General features: G+C 45.5%; 1 protein-coding gene and 1 long non-coding RNA gene across 7 annotated transcripts; one reads left to right on the top strand and one right to left on the bottom strand.

Moving 5' to 3' along the window:
* Nucleotides 1-790: 790 nt before the first annotated feature.
* Nucleotides 791-2,616, bottom strand: LOC117740188 (beta-hexosaminidase subunit beta-like). Its single transcript, XM_034546413.1, has 4 exons — nt 2,416-2,616; nt 1,814-1,904; nt 1,626-1,730; nt 791-1,071 (listed from the first exon to the last, which is right to left on the bottom strand). Exons 1-4 carry the CDS (start codon nt 2,534-2,536, stop codon nt 1,008-1,010), a joined length of 381 nt encoding a protein of 126 aa, XP_034402304.1. The 5' UTR covers nt 2,537-2,616; the 3' UTR covers nt 791-1,007.
* A 3,906-nt stretch (nt 2,617-6,522) lies between these two features.
* LOC117740189 lies at nt 6,523-11,967 on the top strand. Of its 6 annotated transcripts, none has more exons than XR_004610579.1 (6): nt 6,523-6,757; nt 7,494-7,565; nt 7,643-7,738; nt 8,652-8,749; nt 9,092-9,274; nt 11,593-11,967. It is a non-coding gene; the product is annotated as an uncharacterized LOC117740189 (long non-coding RNA). The 6 variants fall into 6 exon arrangements; XR_004610583.1 differs by having other exon boundaries at nt 7,652-7,738; XR_004610581.1 differs by lacking the exon at nt 6,523-6,757 and adding an exon at nt 7,346-7,420.
* The last annotated feature ends 2,565 nt before the right edge of the window (nt 11,968-14,532 follow it).

A 14,532-nucleotide genomic window follows, 5' to 3' on the forward strand; every position in this document is an offset into this window, starting at 1 on the left:
ACCTGGGTGTCTTGTCACGTTTAGGCATCAACCAACATGGAGAAGCCCAGCTTGATGACGAAGGCACAGCAATGTCATTATCAACCATGTACTCTACCTCGGCCTCCAAATATTTGCTTCTCAGGAGAAACTCTGTAAAAATGCTGACGCATCACTTACGTCCACGTCGTGCTCAATCGGTGCTGGACGGCACATCCCCAAACAAACGTGGATAAAATCAGCTCTTCAAATTGCATGTCTGGCAAATGGCCGAACAACCGTCCTAACCTTTTGAGGGTCTCTGACCAGACAGCAACCCCTTGTCAGGTTCGAGAACAGCGTCTCCCAAAGTCGACCGAAAGCACATCCACTGTACCGGCCGCCAACACCGGACTGCCTGCCATTACTTCCTGCTGCACCCCACCAGGCGCACCAGCACAGTGAGCATAATCGGGTTCAAGCAAGTTGACATGGAACAATTTCACAGGCTTTCTGCCACCAGGAGTTGAAATCAAATAGTTCTTGTCCGAGATGCGTTTAACCACTGTATACGGACCAGAATACTGGAAGGGTGAACTCACCAACGGGCAAAGCGCCAACACTTGATCACCGGCACTAAACTCACGCATGACAGCCTTTGGAGAATTTGGGTTATACAACAATAATTCATGTTCATCTCTTGCCCCGGTGTCCACCTGTGTGTCCGACTGCATGCTGCATGTAAACATGAACCATCTTCTGCCTGGATGCAAAATTAACTCGTAGCAAAATACGTCAGTGTTTAATTTGGATGTGAAACAAGAGTCGCAACTAAAATGTCAAGATTTTATTCACAATCAAACATTCATGAAAAAAGTGCATTCATAAATTCGAGAGGTTTATGACATTAGATGATCAATAGTTCTGTGGAGCAGATTTTGAGCCTTCGTAGCACAAAAAAGGCAGTTTGGCGTTCGATTCCTTTGATATACGTCGATTGTTTATGGATTATCTTCCATTCTTCTGTTCCCACGGCTTTACGGTCTTCTTCAGACGCCTTTGTACTCACGGGGACAGTAGCTGGAGAACAGTGGCTGAGCTGGGATCCCACGCCTTGATATGAAAAGATAGAAAGATTATTAATCCATTCGTATTGAATTAGAAGCCTTTAACAGGAGTGTGTGTGTGTGATGATGCAGAGACTGTCTCCATCAAACAGACCAATTGCAGTCATCGATCCCCTTTGCTGTGGATATATATATATATTTATATATATATATTTTAATTTATATAAAGTATATATTAAATATATATATAAATATATACACACACATATCGTAATTAAATTAGGTATTTTATCGTATTTATCTGTGATTTTCTGAAAGCTAAATATTGTAATAATTTCCCTTAAGATCCCTTAATTCTGCTGCCGACAGTGTGAATATATATTTCTTCTTTGTTCTTGCACGTGGCCAAATGTGTAGTAAATGTAAGTTATGTTGGCGATTCGAGGCCTTCCAATGTATTGAAAGGGCATTAAAATGGAATTAATTTGAACCTAAGAATTTCTCCATGTAGCTCGTTATCGTTCCCGGTGTGTATGTTTTTCCGGCTTAGACCCACAGACACTGATTAAGACGAGAGTCGCTCAAACGGACGCCACTTACGCCACCATGCGACAGCGGTGCACGGACAGTCTGTTGAAGGCGTCGTTGATGTCCGTCACGTCCGCGGCGCTCCACAGACGCTCTGCCACGGCGCTGGCACGAGGCCTGGAAAGGAAGGGACATCATCAGCATGGAGTCATCGTACGCGTCGTGGACCACCAGACATATTTAATTATGAAACAACGTACCAGAGACGGGGCGTCAGGTTGGTGGCGTCCACGTACTCCCCCCACAAACAGGCTTCGCCACCAATCACAAGCTTCTTTTGTTCTTCAGTTCCTGTTTTGAAATATATTTAATGAGGCCAGGCAGCCCGAGCAACATCCAGGGAATAAATGAATTAAAAAAAATATACATATATATATCCGTAATAAAATATATATATATATATTTATTTTCATTTATATAAAGTATATATTAAATATATATATATATAAATATATACACACACATATTGTAATTAAATTAGGTATTTTATCGTATTTATCTGTGATTTTCTGAAAGCTAAATATTGTAATAATTTCCCTTCATTCAACAGGCTTACACACATCAGCACAGGAGTGACGGACAACTTCACGACATTTCAGATGCGTGTCAAGAGTCAAACAATACGATAATAAAACACGAGTCGGGAGCAATGAAACCATCTTGTGGAGGAAGGTAAAGGCCTAACACCCGTAATTAAAATACTAGGGTTGGAAAGCAATGTTGCATAAAGCAAATTACCAGTCATAAAGTGTGTGGGGGGGGGGGGGTCTTTGCCAATTTCAAATCAACCATGCAGACGAACCCTTGAAGTCCTGCGGGTCGGCCCTGTAATGGCCCTGCCAGTCCTGGCCGTAGGAGATACGGTTCAGGTACCAGGGAGTGGACAGCAGGGTCTGGAACCCTGCCGACGTAACGTTTGCCATCTCACTCTGGTATTGCTCCTTGTTTCCTTTCCAAACGTGGATAAGTGTGTCTGGCTTCAGCTACACACACACACACACACACACACACACACACACACACACGTGGAGGGACGAAGACGTCCGAGCATTTCTATTATTTCTTGGGATTTTACTTCTGTTTTGCAGAACATGGAAATCAAACAAAGGTTCAGTCCACTCGTCTCGGTCCAGGTTTATGGAGGACCGAACCTGCCTTGCCCCCCCACGTCTGTTGGATTTGAACCCGGGACACCGAAGACGAGGCGTCCACGTCATTCACTCATCATCATCATCATCATCATCATCATCTCCGTTCAGTTTATTGGGTCATGAACTACACCTCCCCACGAACCAGCTGCCGCCTTCCATCACTCCCATCACACCCATCACTCCATCACTCCCATCACTCCATCACACCCATCACTCCCATCACTCCATCACTCCCATCACTCCCATCACACCCATCACTCCATCACTCCCATCACACCCATCACTCCCATCACTCCATCACTCCCATCACACCCATCACTCCCATCACACCCATCACACCCATCACTCCCATCACTCCATCACTCCCATCACACCCATCACTCCCATCACACCCATCACTCCCATCACTCCCATCACACCCATCACTCCATCACTCCCATCACACCCATCACACCCATCACTCCCATCACACCCATCACTCCCATCACTCCATCACTCCATCACTCCATCACTCCCATCACTCCCATCACACCCATCACACCCATCACACCCATCACACCCATCACTCCCATCACACCCATCACTCCATCACTCCCATCACACCCATCACTCCCATCACTCCCATCACTCCCATCACACCCATCACTCCATCACTCCCATCACACCCATCACACCCATCACTCCATCACTCCCATCACTCCCATCACACCCATCACACCCATCACACCCATCACTCCCATCACACCCATCACTCCATCACTCCCATCACACCCATCACTCCCATCACTCCCATCACTCCCATCACACCCATCACACCCATCACACCCATCACACCCATCACTCCCATCACTCCCATCACACCCATCACTCCATCACTCCCATCACACCCATCACTCCCATCACACCCATCACTCCCATCACTCCCATCACACCCATCACTCCATCACTCCCATCACTCCCATCACTCCCATCACACCCATCACTCCCACTCCTCTGTCACTGTTAAATGTGCGGACTACTGTCCTGACAACTGAATTATAACGTATTATGAATATAACAGCCAGCCCTGTAATTTTCACATTTATTATTTGTAAAAAATACAGTTTGTCACTGTTAAATGTACAATTCACTGGGATCTTGACGTAAATATACTGGGAGATAAATTTAAAAGCCAACACTGTAATTTTCTCATTCATTATTTGTAAAAAATAGAGTTTGTCACTGTTAAATGTACGATTCACTGGGCTCTTGACGTAAATATACTGGGAGATAAATTTAAAACACTGTAATTTTTGCATTTATTCTTTGTAAAAAATAAATGTTGTCACTGTTTCAACACAAACACAAACACAAATGTAACCAACAAACAATACAAAACAATAAATTATATTTGCAAACTCTTGGTGGAGGTAATCGTGCATATGATGGGTGCCCCGTACATAAGTTCTCCTTGTTTTGCATGTACACATGACATGTACAGTTTCACCGTTTAAGATTCCTTCAAACCACACTTTCTCTTGATTTGACCGACATACAGAGAAAGACAGTGAGAGAGACTGACAGACAAACAGACAGGCAGAGAGACAGACAGGCAGAGACAGACAGAGAGACAAGCACAAACGAGCACTACATGTTTTGAATCACCTACAGTCAAATTCACAAGACACCCTCCATTTTAAAGGCCTCCAAAGCCAAGAGCTGAACCCAGAAAAGAGTCCTGAGGAAAGTACCGGCAATTGTAACGGTGAACGTGAGGCCTTTGGCGAATAAGACCAACGAACTCGGCGCGCTGTAAATTCTGAGGGGCTTCCGTACGTGTAGCCTCATGCGTTACGCGGACTTTCCGGATCACAGTGCGTCGATGCCCGGCTTCAGGCCTGTTCGGGCGGACAGAGACGCTATACAGAGCGGTAAGAGGAGAGGTGGCGGGATTGAAGTGTATGTGAACAAGAGGTGGTGCAATCCCGACCATGTGTGTGTGTGTGAAGGAGCCCCAACATTGAACTGTTAGCCGTGGGGATGCGTCTGTGTTATTTGCCTAGCGAGTTCACGTCCGCCATTATTGTCGCTGTTTAAGTGCCACCATCAACCTCTACAACCTGAGCCTGAGACAGGAGGAAGTCCCGGTGCTGTGGAAGACGTCGTGCCGGGTCCCTGTTCCAAAGAAGTCAACTGCATCTGACCTCAAAGACTTCCGACCAGTTGCCCTCACATCCCATGTGATGAAGGTGCTGGAGAGGCTGGTCTTGGTTCACCCTCTGCAGTTTGCTCATGGGCCTTGTGTGGGAGTGGACGACGCCATCATCTGCAACAAGCTCAGTCGCACCTGGATGGAACCGGTGGCTCTGTGAGAATCACTTTCTTTGACTTTTCCAGTGCATTCAACACCATCCAACCACTGCTGCTGATTGAGAAGCTGCGGGTTGTGGGGTTCAACGCGTCCACTGTCTCCTGCATCACTGACTACCTTACAGGTTGACCGCAGAATGTCCGACTGGGCCGTGTGCTGGCTGTCAGTGATGTTGGAGCCCCACAGGGAACTGTTCTGTCTCCCTTCCTGTTCACCCTGTACACCAGTGACTTCCAGTACAACTCGGGGTCATGCCATCTGCAGAAGTACTCTGATGACTCTGCAGTGGTCGGGTGTATTAAGGATGGACAGGAGGAGGAGTACAGGGCAGAAACGGATGACTTTGTGGAGCGGGCCGGTAGAAATCACCTGCTTCTGAACGTGGCCAAGACCAGACAGATGGTGGTAGACTTCAGGAGGAAGACGACGGCTCCACAACCGCTGAGAGTTCTGGGAGAGGATGTGAACATGGTGGAGGAGGATGTGGACATGGAGAAGGAGGATGTGGACATGGTGAAGGAGGATGTGGACATGGTGGAGGAGGATGTGGACATGGTGGAGGAGTAGGTGGACATGGTGGAGCAGGATGTGGACATGGTGGAGGAGTACAGGTTCCTGGGTGTCTCCATCGACAACAGACTGAACTGGAAGGCCAACATCAATGCTGTGTACAAGAAGGGGATGAGTCAACTCTTTTTCTTGAGGAAACTTTGATCCTTCGATGTGGGCAGCAAGATGTTGGAGATGTTCTACCAGTCTGTTGGACCAGTGCTCTGAGATGTTGGAGATGTTCTACCAGTCTGTTGTGGCCAGTGCTCTGGACTTCTCCATAGTCTGCTGGGGGAGCAGCATTGGAGCCGGAGACACTAACAGACTCACTACACTGGTGAGGAAGGCCCGCTCCATCATTGGCTGCAAACAGGACTATAAGGAACAGGTGGTGGAGAGGAGGATACTGAAGAAATTATTGTCCATATTGGATAACCCGGACCACCCTCTCCACCTACTGCAGGGACAGCGGAGCACATTCTCCAACAGACTGCTTCAGCGCCCCTGGAATGTTCTCCTGTATCAGGAATGTTCTCCTGTATCTGGAATGTTCTCCCGTAACTACAGGAGAACATTCCTGATACAGGAGAACATTTCCTGCCAACTGCTTTTAGACTTTATAATAATCACCTCTGGCCAGATCCTCCTCAAATTGAACAACATCAATAAACCTTGCACCGCTTTCACTTTATATGCACTTAGATACACTGTATATAATTACATTTTTATTTATTTTGTTCATTTCCTTTATTATTTTAATTTTTAAATGTAATATGTACTGCCCTGCTATTTTATTGTATTGTATTGTATTGTATTGTAAACTAAGATCTACTAGAGAAGGAAACACAGCACAGAGACAGACAGACCGTCAAGCAGACAGACACAGAGATCAAAGGAGAGAGGACCAGGTGGCGGTGATCAAACCAACAACAATACAAACAAAAACAACAACATCGGAGGTTGAACTGTTGAACCCATTTTAGCGCCACTTCTCCGCACTTTGTGCAGCTACAGCACGTCTTCTTCAGTGATTCTCGAGACGCCATTGAAGGATCGACAGCCGGACCGCTGGGAACATGACGTCTCTTCTTGAGGTAAGAATGCCAACATAATGCATTAGTCAGAGTAAAAGCTGTTGAACGGTCGACGTTAGTGACACCTTCTATGTGAGGTTAACCTCTCCTTAAGGGGTTGAGCTAACCTTATGTTAGCTAGCGGTTAGCTACATGAGGCATGGTTGTCTGCTGTTCTGTGTCGCCTTGGACGTCAAGAGTAAGTTAACTTAGCTGTCTAATACTTGAGTGTGTTCACGTTTCTTTAACATCGTCGATGTAACGGAGGTTATAGGTTTCTGTGTTGAACGAGCTAACATTAGCTTACTTTACCACAGGTTAGCTAAGGCAATGTTTAGTTAAAGCTAGCGTTATAGGTTAGGTTAATTAACGTTACTGTGGACACCGAGGGGTGCGACAAACTTCATCTAATAACCACGTTTTTATTGAAGTGCTTTGACGCCGGTCCCAAGCAGACATGTGTAACGTTAGATATGGAGCTTTAAAACTCATTTATACCGGAGCGTCACGTGGACAGCAGTCCGGACAGTCACGTTAACAGACGTGTCTGTCCGGACATGTTCAGACATGTCTGTTAACCTGGCTGTCCGGACTGCTGTTCACGTGACCGCTTACAACTGCGCTGTGGAGTTATATGAACGCCAGTGTGAAGACACAAAACAGCTAACAGCTCAATGTTTAAATGTATGTACAGATAATTAAGAATACTTACTTTTATCTTGTAAAATGTAATTAATTTGCTCCTGCCACCTGTCAGACATTGTTATCCAACTTGGTTGTGGACTTGGATGGGAACAACTTTCTGACCTTAATGACACCCAGGAAAACGGTGAGATTCTAATCCATTTAAATGCCAAAAGCAAGCAGTTTTTGTTTTTAAAGATGTTTATTTTATTCGTGTTGGAGAGGGAGAAGCGCCCCAGTGGAGCGAGAGGGGATGATCTGCAGCAAAGGGACCACCGGAAATCAAACCTTGGCCGCTACGATAACAACATGTGGCACGTGAGTGGGAATTTAGCCTTTTTATTTTCATTTACAACCGTTGCATTGAAAAGAGTAAAAGTTGATAATTGAGATGATTTTGTTTTTTACCGAAGAGGATGCATGTCCTCTGTTAGGTTGTAGTGGATTTTATATATATTTGCACATGTAGATAAGAGAAGTTTATGTTTTAAATTAATACATAAAGAAAGATATGATAATTAATTTGGGATATTATGAGGAATATTCTGGAGGAATGTATTATGAAACATAAGAGAGGATCACTGTTTTATTATTCTGTTTTAATGACAAATGTAATGATTAACTGTATGATGTATGAGAATGAATGAATGTTTTATTGTTTAGACAATAGTTAAAATGGATGCCGATTGAAACCTAATGTGTTGCTTTTATTCTGTAGGCAGGATAATAGGGTTTTATTGTGAAGGGGAACTTCCTGTCCTTGACCGGAAGAGTGAGCTTTGACCCCGCTAGTTTATCAATTGGCTTAGCGAACAGAACTGCGGCATCCTTTGAACTGACCAATGGAACTAACCATTAGGTGTGAATTCACTTGCATGACCATACTAACGACCGAGCATTTGTTCTGGGGAGACATGGTTCTACTGGTCTGGAGACATGGTTCTACTGGTCTGGAGACATGGTTCTACTGGTCTGGAGACATGGTTCTACTGGTCTGGAGACTCGAGACAGCCCCGGTTTGTGGCTCCCTGGGAGCTGCAGTCCGTCTGTGGAGAGTTCCTCCTTTCTGGCCCCACGATCGTGAACGCTACATGAGTATTATCTTTGCCATTAAATATTGTTAAACTTTAACTCATTGAATCCTGAATTTCCTGCGGCCACGGGACCCGGAGCTTTGAACACGAATCTTACACCTCCCCTCGTCCTTTATTCCCTTAATCTTTCTTTTTAGGTGTGATTACGACTACCAGCATGGACCTCATCACCTTCTTTGTTGTTCTTCTAGTCTACCCCATGAATGGATACAAGTTTTGTCAAGGATACACAGTGGTAAGTTTTAGTAAAGTTCAGTGTGTGTGTTAATTTAACAGAAAGCTTTAGGCTCATCTATTTTTGTAAGCACTGTCCATTTCATGTTCAAACAGTGTATGCATGTTACATAACTTTGACTTAACATATGGCTAATTTTATTATATATTTTACATTTTTGATATACTATACTATCGACTGGCATTTTTATGAAAATATTTTATTCTACTCTTTTTTTTCAACATTTTGTACATTTCTTATTTTATTGTTAGAACCACTTTGTAACAGTGTAAGTGATATTTAAAGTTATATTATTGTTGTTACTGTTAATCTTCTCTATTTTGTCTTTTTTCTGTCTGAGAGAATCATGTCAGCCCACAGTGGACAACCGATTAACTTGTGAATCTTCAAGCAGTAATGATGACAACACCTGCCTTAAGTTCCAGTTTCCTGAACATCATGCCATGTCTGCTTGAGATTCTGTCCCACCTGTCTTCAGTCTGGACCCAATGACTCAGACACCAGTCTTGTCAAGGCTAAATTTAGGTAAGCGGTGGTATAGTTCAGTGTAGCAAATGATGGGTGCAAGCACAACTCAAACTTCACTCAATGGATCATCCTCGGGTCCATGGCCCAAGCCAACTGCTCATGCAAACATAGAAGATAGAAGGTTTGAACTGATATCCCCCTTAAATTTCATTCCACGTATAGCAGTAACATTTAATTAATTCTAGGGCATATCCTCATGTGTATCTTTCCCAAAATCCACCTTTTACATTACATGTCATTTAGCTGACGCTTTTATCCAAAGCGACTTACAATAAGTGCATTAAACCATGAGTCCAAACTCAGAACAACAAGAATCAAGCAAGTACAATTTCTTCAATAAAGTTAAACTACAAAGTGCTATCAGTAAGAGACATTTAAGTGTTACTAAAGTGCTACTACGGCGCTACCTTCCCTATTCAAGGTATAGTATAGGAAAAGGCTCTCCCACACACGACCTGACTATTAACTTCAACAACTCAGTGTTGGCTCCGACTCTTGACTGCCAGGAACCTCTGTGTGACACTCGACAGTCAACTCTCCCTGACTGCCAACATTACCACAATAACACGCTCCTGTAGGTACACGCTGTACAACATCAGGAGAATACGACCTCTTCTCACTCAGAAGGCGGCACAGGTTCTGGTCCAGGCTCTGGTCATCTCATGGCTAGACTATTGCAACTCCCTCCTGGCAGGTCTACCTGCTAATGCCATTCGACCTCTACAGCTCATCCAGAATGCAGCTGCTCGACTGGTCTTCAACCTCCCGAAATTTACCCACAATCCTCCGCGACCTTCACTGGTTACCGGTGGCCGCCCGCATCCGCTTCAAAACATTGGTACTTACGTACCGTGCTATGAACAGATCGGGTCCGGTCTACATCCAGGACATGGTCAAACTGTACACCCCAGCTCGTTCACTTTGCTCGGCTTCTGCCAATCGGCTCGTAGCTCCTTCACTTCGAGCTAAACACTCAACAAAATCACGACTGTTTGCTGTGCTGGCTCCTCATTGGTGGAACGAGCTCCCCATTGACATCAGGACAGCAGAAAGTCTCTACATCTTCTGTCGCAAACTAAAAACACATCTTTTTCGACTTTACCTTGAATAGGGAAGGTAGAGCCGTAGTAGCACTCTAGTAGCACTTAAATGTCCCTTACCGATAGCACTTTGTAGTTTGGCACTTTAGTAGCACTTAAATGGCACTTACGGATAGTACTCTGTAGTTTAGTTTAACGTTATTGAAGAAATTGTACTTGCTTGATTCTTGTTGTTCTGAGTTTGGACTCATGGTTTAATGCACTTATTGTAAGTCGCTTTGGATAAAAGCGTCAGCTAAATGACATGTAATGTAATGTAGTCGAAAAATATGTGTTTTTTAGTTTGCGACGGAAGATGTAGAGACTTTCTGCTGTCCTGATGTCAATGGGGAGCTCGTTCCACCAACGAGGAGCCAGCACAGCAAACAGTCGTGACTTCGTAGAGTGTTTAGCTCGAAGTGAAGGAGCTACGAGCCGATTGGCAGAAGCCGAGCCAAGTGAACGAGGTGGGGTGTGAGGTTAGACCATGTCCTGGGTGTGAGGTTAGACCATGTCCTGGATGTAGACCGGACCCGATCTGTTCGCAGCACGGTACGCAAGTACCAATGTTTTGAAGCGGATGCGGGCGGCCACCGGTAACCAGTGAAGGTCGCGGAGTAGTGTGGGTAAATTTCGGGAGGTTGAAGACCAGTCGAGCAGCTGCATTCTGGATGAGCTGTAGCGGTCGAATGGCATTAGCAGGTAGACCTGAAGGAGGGAGTTACAGTAGTCTAGCCGTGAGATGACCAGAGCCTGGACCAGAACCTGTGCCGAGTGAGAAGAGGTCGTATTCTCCTGATGTTGTACAGCATGTACCTACAGGAGCGTAGGTTTGCAACTTTTTCTTTGCACACAGGTGTTCCGTACTATTAATTTAATGGTAAATGAAGGAGGGCATTGTTTGCCATCGGACTGGGTCTCCTCATTGACAAAAATCAAACTGAATGGCGGAGGCAGATATATTAGCTATTATACACTGAGTATTTCAGTTATTCAAATCCACAACAGGATACAGACTACTGTAATCTATATTTAACACATTGTGATAATGCTGTTATGCTAAAATGTGTCCTTATTTAACATTCAACCTGACATTCATTTTGAATAACTATAAAGGTGACTTTATCATTGGAGCTCAGTTTAACACCAGAAGGCAGTGAATGTTCATCTGTTTAGGCATCATGCTCAAGCACTGCATCAATCTAACTTTGCCTTTGCTTCGTTTTTTGGCTGCAGAGAGGATCACCTGATGGTCCACATACGAGTCTTCAAGCGGAACTTCCTGAACTTTCTGTCCGGGAGACTATACCATGTTGGGTGCCCTCTTCAGTCAAGTCTGGACTCAGCGACTCATTGCTCTTGATGAACTCAGGGCAAGTGTCTAATCTTTTCATGTTTATTCATGGGTTATCCTTCATGTCCACATACTGTTTCTTCAAGATCTCCACAATGCTTTGTGAGTATACAGTACATGTTATTGGATCAGTTCAACCTGTTTTTTCACAGAGAATGTTAGTTTCTTAAGGTTTATCAACGATGGTTTGTATCTTGATTTACAAAAGGTGTTATTTGATATCCATCCATCCATCCATTATCACCCGCTTATCCGGGGTCGGGTCGCGGTGGCAGCAGGTTCAGCAGGCCGACCCAGGCATCCCTCTCACCCGCAACACTTTCCAGCTCATTCTGGGGGATCCCGAGGCGTTTCAAGGCCAGCCGGGAGATATAATCCCTCCAGCGTGTCCTCGGTCTTCCCCGGGGCCTCCTACCAGTTGGACGTGCCCGGAAAACCTCTAATGGGCTTTGAACAAGGTCCACTCGGATTCCATGTCCCCAGCCTCGCTCGGGATTTGTGAGAAATTCTTCCGGAGGTGGGAGTTGAAGACCTCCCGGACAGGATCCTCTGCCAGACGTTCCCAGTTCACCCTCACTACACGTTTGGGCTTGCCAGGTCTCTCTAGCCGACTCCCCCGCCATCTGATCCAACTCACCACCAGGTGGTGATCAGTTGACAGCTCTGCTCCTCTCTTCATCCGAGTGTCCAAGATATACGGCCGCAGATCAGATGATACGACTACATTGATCTCCGGCCTAAGGTGTTCTGGTACCAGGTACACTTATGAGCCACCTTATGTTCGAACATGGTGTTCGTTATGGACAAACTGTGGCTAGCACAGAAGTCCAACAACCAAACACCATTCGGGTTCAGATTGGGCAAGCCATTCCTCCCCGTAGGTGCAGGGAGGCGACCCTCTCGTTCCCCGGGGAAAACTCCAACACAGCCGACAGTTGTTCTGCACACAAATGTGAACCCTCGCGATGACGCCGCAAGGAAAGGTGAAGGGTCGCCGGGCGTCGTCCTCTGTGCGCATGCACGGAGCAAATGTCGTCATAATTCATGCAACGAGTGTTGTGGTATCTCGGTCTGGTGGACCAGAGGGCTGCACCGTGGAGCCGTGTGCAAAACAAACCATGAAACTTGTGTTGTTGCAGCGCACAAAGAGCCTGGAAATAAACGCGTACTTCCACCTCAATGCACTTCACGTAGATTTGCAGGAGGTCATCTCCCAGTTGGCGTCTCCTGTTTTGACGGCTTTGGCTGGAATGCATCGCGTGGAGTTTAAGTTCCTCGTCGCTAACGGGCTGCGCTTTCCCCGCTGACGGCTGCACCTGAACACTGACCTGCGTGTCCGGACGGCAGCTGCTCTCGGAGTTGGTTTAACCTGCAGTCTTTGTACAACGTGCAGCAGCAGCACAGCTCTTTTCAAGGTGTCGGTGTCGGCTCGGCAGGAGGCCCCGTTGGACTTTACCAACGGGGCCTCCCGCTGAGCCGTCTGAAGGTTTTTGGAGCACATGAAGCAACTTGAGGTCAAATTTAAAAAAACTGTCTGGTTGCACACGAGTCGTTTATGACACCTGGGAGCGTTCCAACGCTTGAAGTGTTGAAGTTCACTTGAAGTGTGTTTCTGGAGGATCGTAAAACGTGTTCTCACTGACTGGTGAGCTGGACTTCAGCCAGTGGACTTTCATGGCCTGTCAACTCAAAAACTCATTTTGTTTTTTTTCATTTTCGCCCTCTGGTGGCCGAGTTTGTTATCGCGTGTGGGATTTTAATTAATGTTTATGCTTTTTGATACCATTAAGGGGGGATTCAATGAATTTTGATGCAACCAATGGGGAATTTAACCGGTTTTGATGCTCTGACACCCACGGATGCCCCGATGATGCCGACCTTTACCCAGACAACAGTGCCTGACCCCTGGATGTTTTAGACCCAAACATAGGAGAGACACCCACATGCACCGAAGATGCCGACCTTTTCCCAGGGTGCACAGCCTTACCTCGGGATGGGAGACGGTTTTGGCAATTGACAACGAGAGGTACCTCAAAGAACAGGTGAGCAGATGACCTTTTGACTTAGAATGTCTGTAATTGGATAAACTAAATTGAGTTGTCAACTGCAAAATAAGCCTCTGCCCATGATTTAGAAATGGTCTGAAATTCTCTGATTACACGTAAAAATAAATTAAAAAAAAGCACATATTTCCACTGGGGGAAAGAGAATAGGTGTCCACTTGTAGGGATATTTTTTTTACGGGTAGGAATGTTTACGGTTAGGGATTTAGGTAAAAGAATAAAGAGTTTAAATAGGACTTGGGGACGCTCGACGGGGCTATCCACGTCTACTCGTAGTCGGTAGAAATCCAGGTTGAAATCTGTGTTGATGTCGATACTCCGGTAACGGACCGTTAAGGACAGTCAGTTTAGTTTATTACCGTGGAAGGCGGGGAAGGACACAGGTTTATTATTTAGTATTTTCAATACACTGTGCGGGTGGGTTTTGTAGATCTTGGTGAGTTTAATGAGACCTGTAAAAAGAGTGTATCAGGACACGAAAGTGTGCGGAGAATTGCTCGGAAGAAGGTTCTCGACCAGACTACATCTCTGTGGGGCATTAAAAGGGGAATAAAAGGGATAATCATACAGATGGTACTACATGGTAAGGAGAAATAAAACAATATTTGTGGACTGGTGTTAGAAACCCCAGTGATCGAGCGCTGTTTCTCTCTGTATGTTCTATTGTCCTGGACAGTGTTGTTACCGGACAGTGTCCCACGTCGTAATCCCTCCCGATGTCTCGAGTCGTCTCTTCTTATGTCCTTCAGTCGTGCAATC

This window comes from Cyclopterus lumpus, chromosome 12, assembly GCF_009769545.1.
Source record: "Cyclopterus lumpus isolate fCycLum1 chromosome 12, fCycLum1.pri, whole genome shotgun sequence".
Taxonomy (NCBI): domain Eukaryota; kingdom Metazoa; phylum Chordata; class Actinopteri; order Perciformes; family Cyclopteridae; genus Cyclopterus; species Cyclopterus lumpus.

Bases quoted from the DNA above. Each gene is read 5' to 3' on its own strand.
- LOC117740188 (XM_034546413.1), bottom strand. From the start codon at position 2,536: ATGGCAAACGTTACGTCGGCAGGGTTCCAGACCCTGCTGTCCACTCCC. The intron at 1,905-2,415 runs GTTCGTCTGCAT...ATTTCAAAACAG, and splicing joins CGACCCGCAGGACTTCAAGG to GAACTGAAGAACAAAAGAAG. The intron at 1,731-1,813 runs GTACGTTGTTTC...CTTCCTTTCCAG, and splicing joins AACCTGACGCCCCGTCTCTG to GCCTCGTGCCAGCGCCGTGG.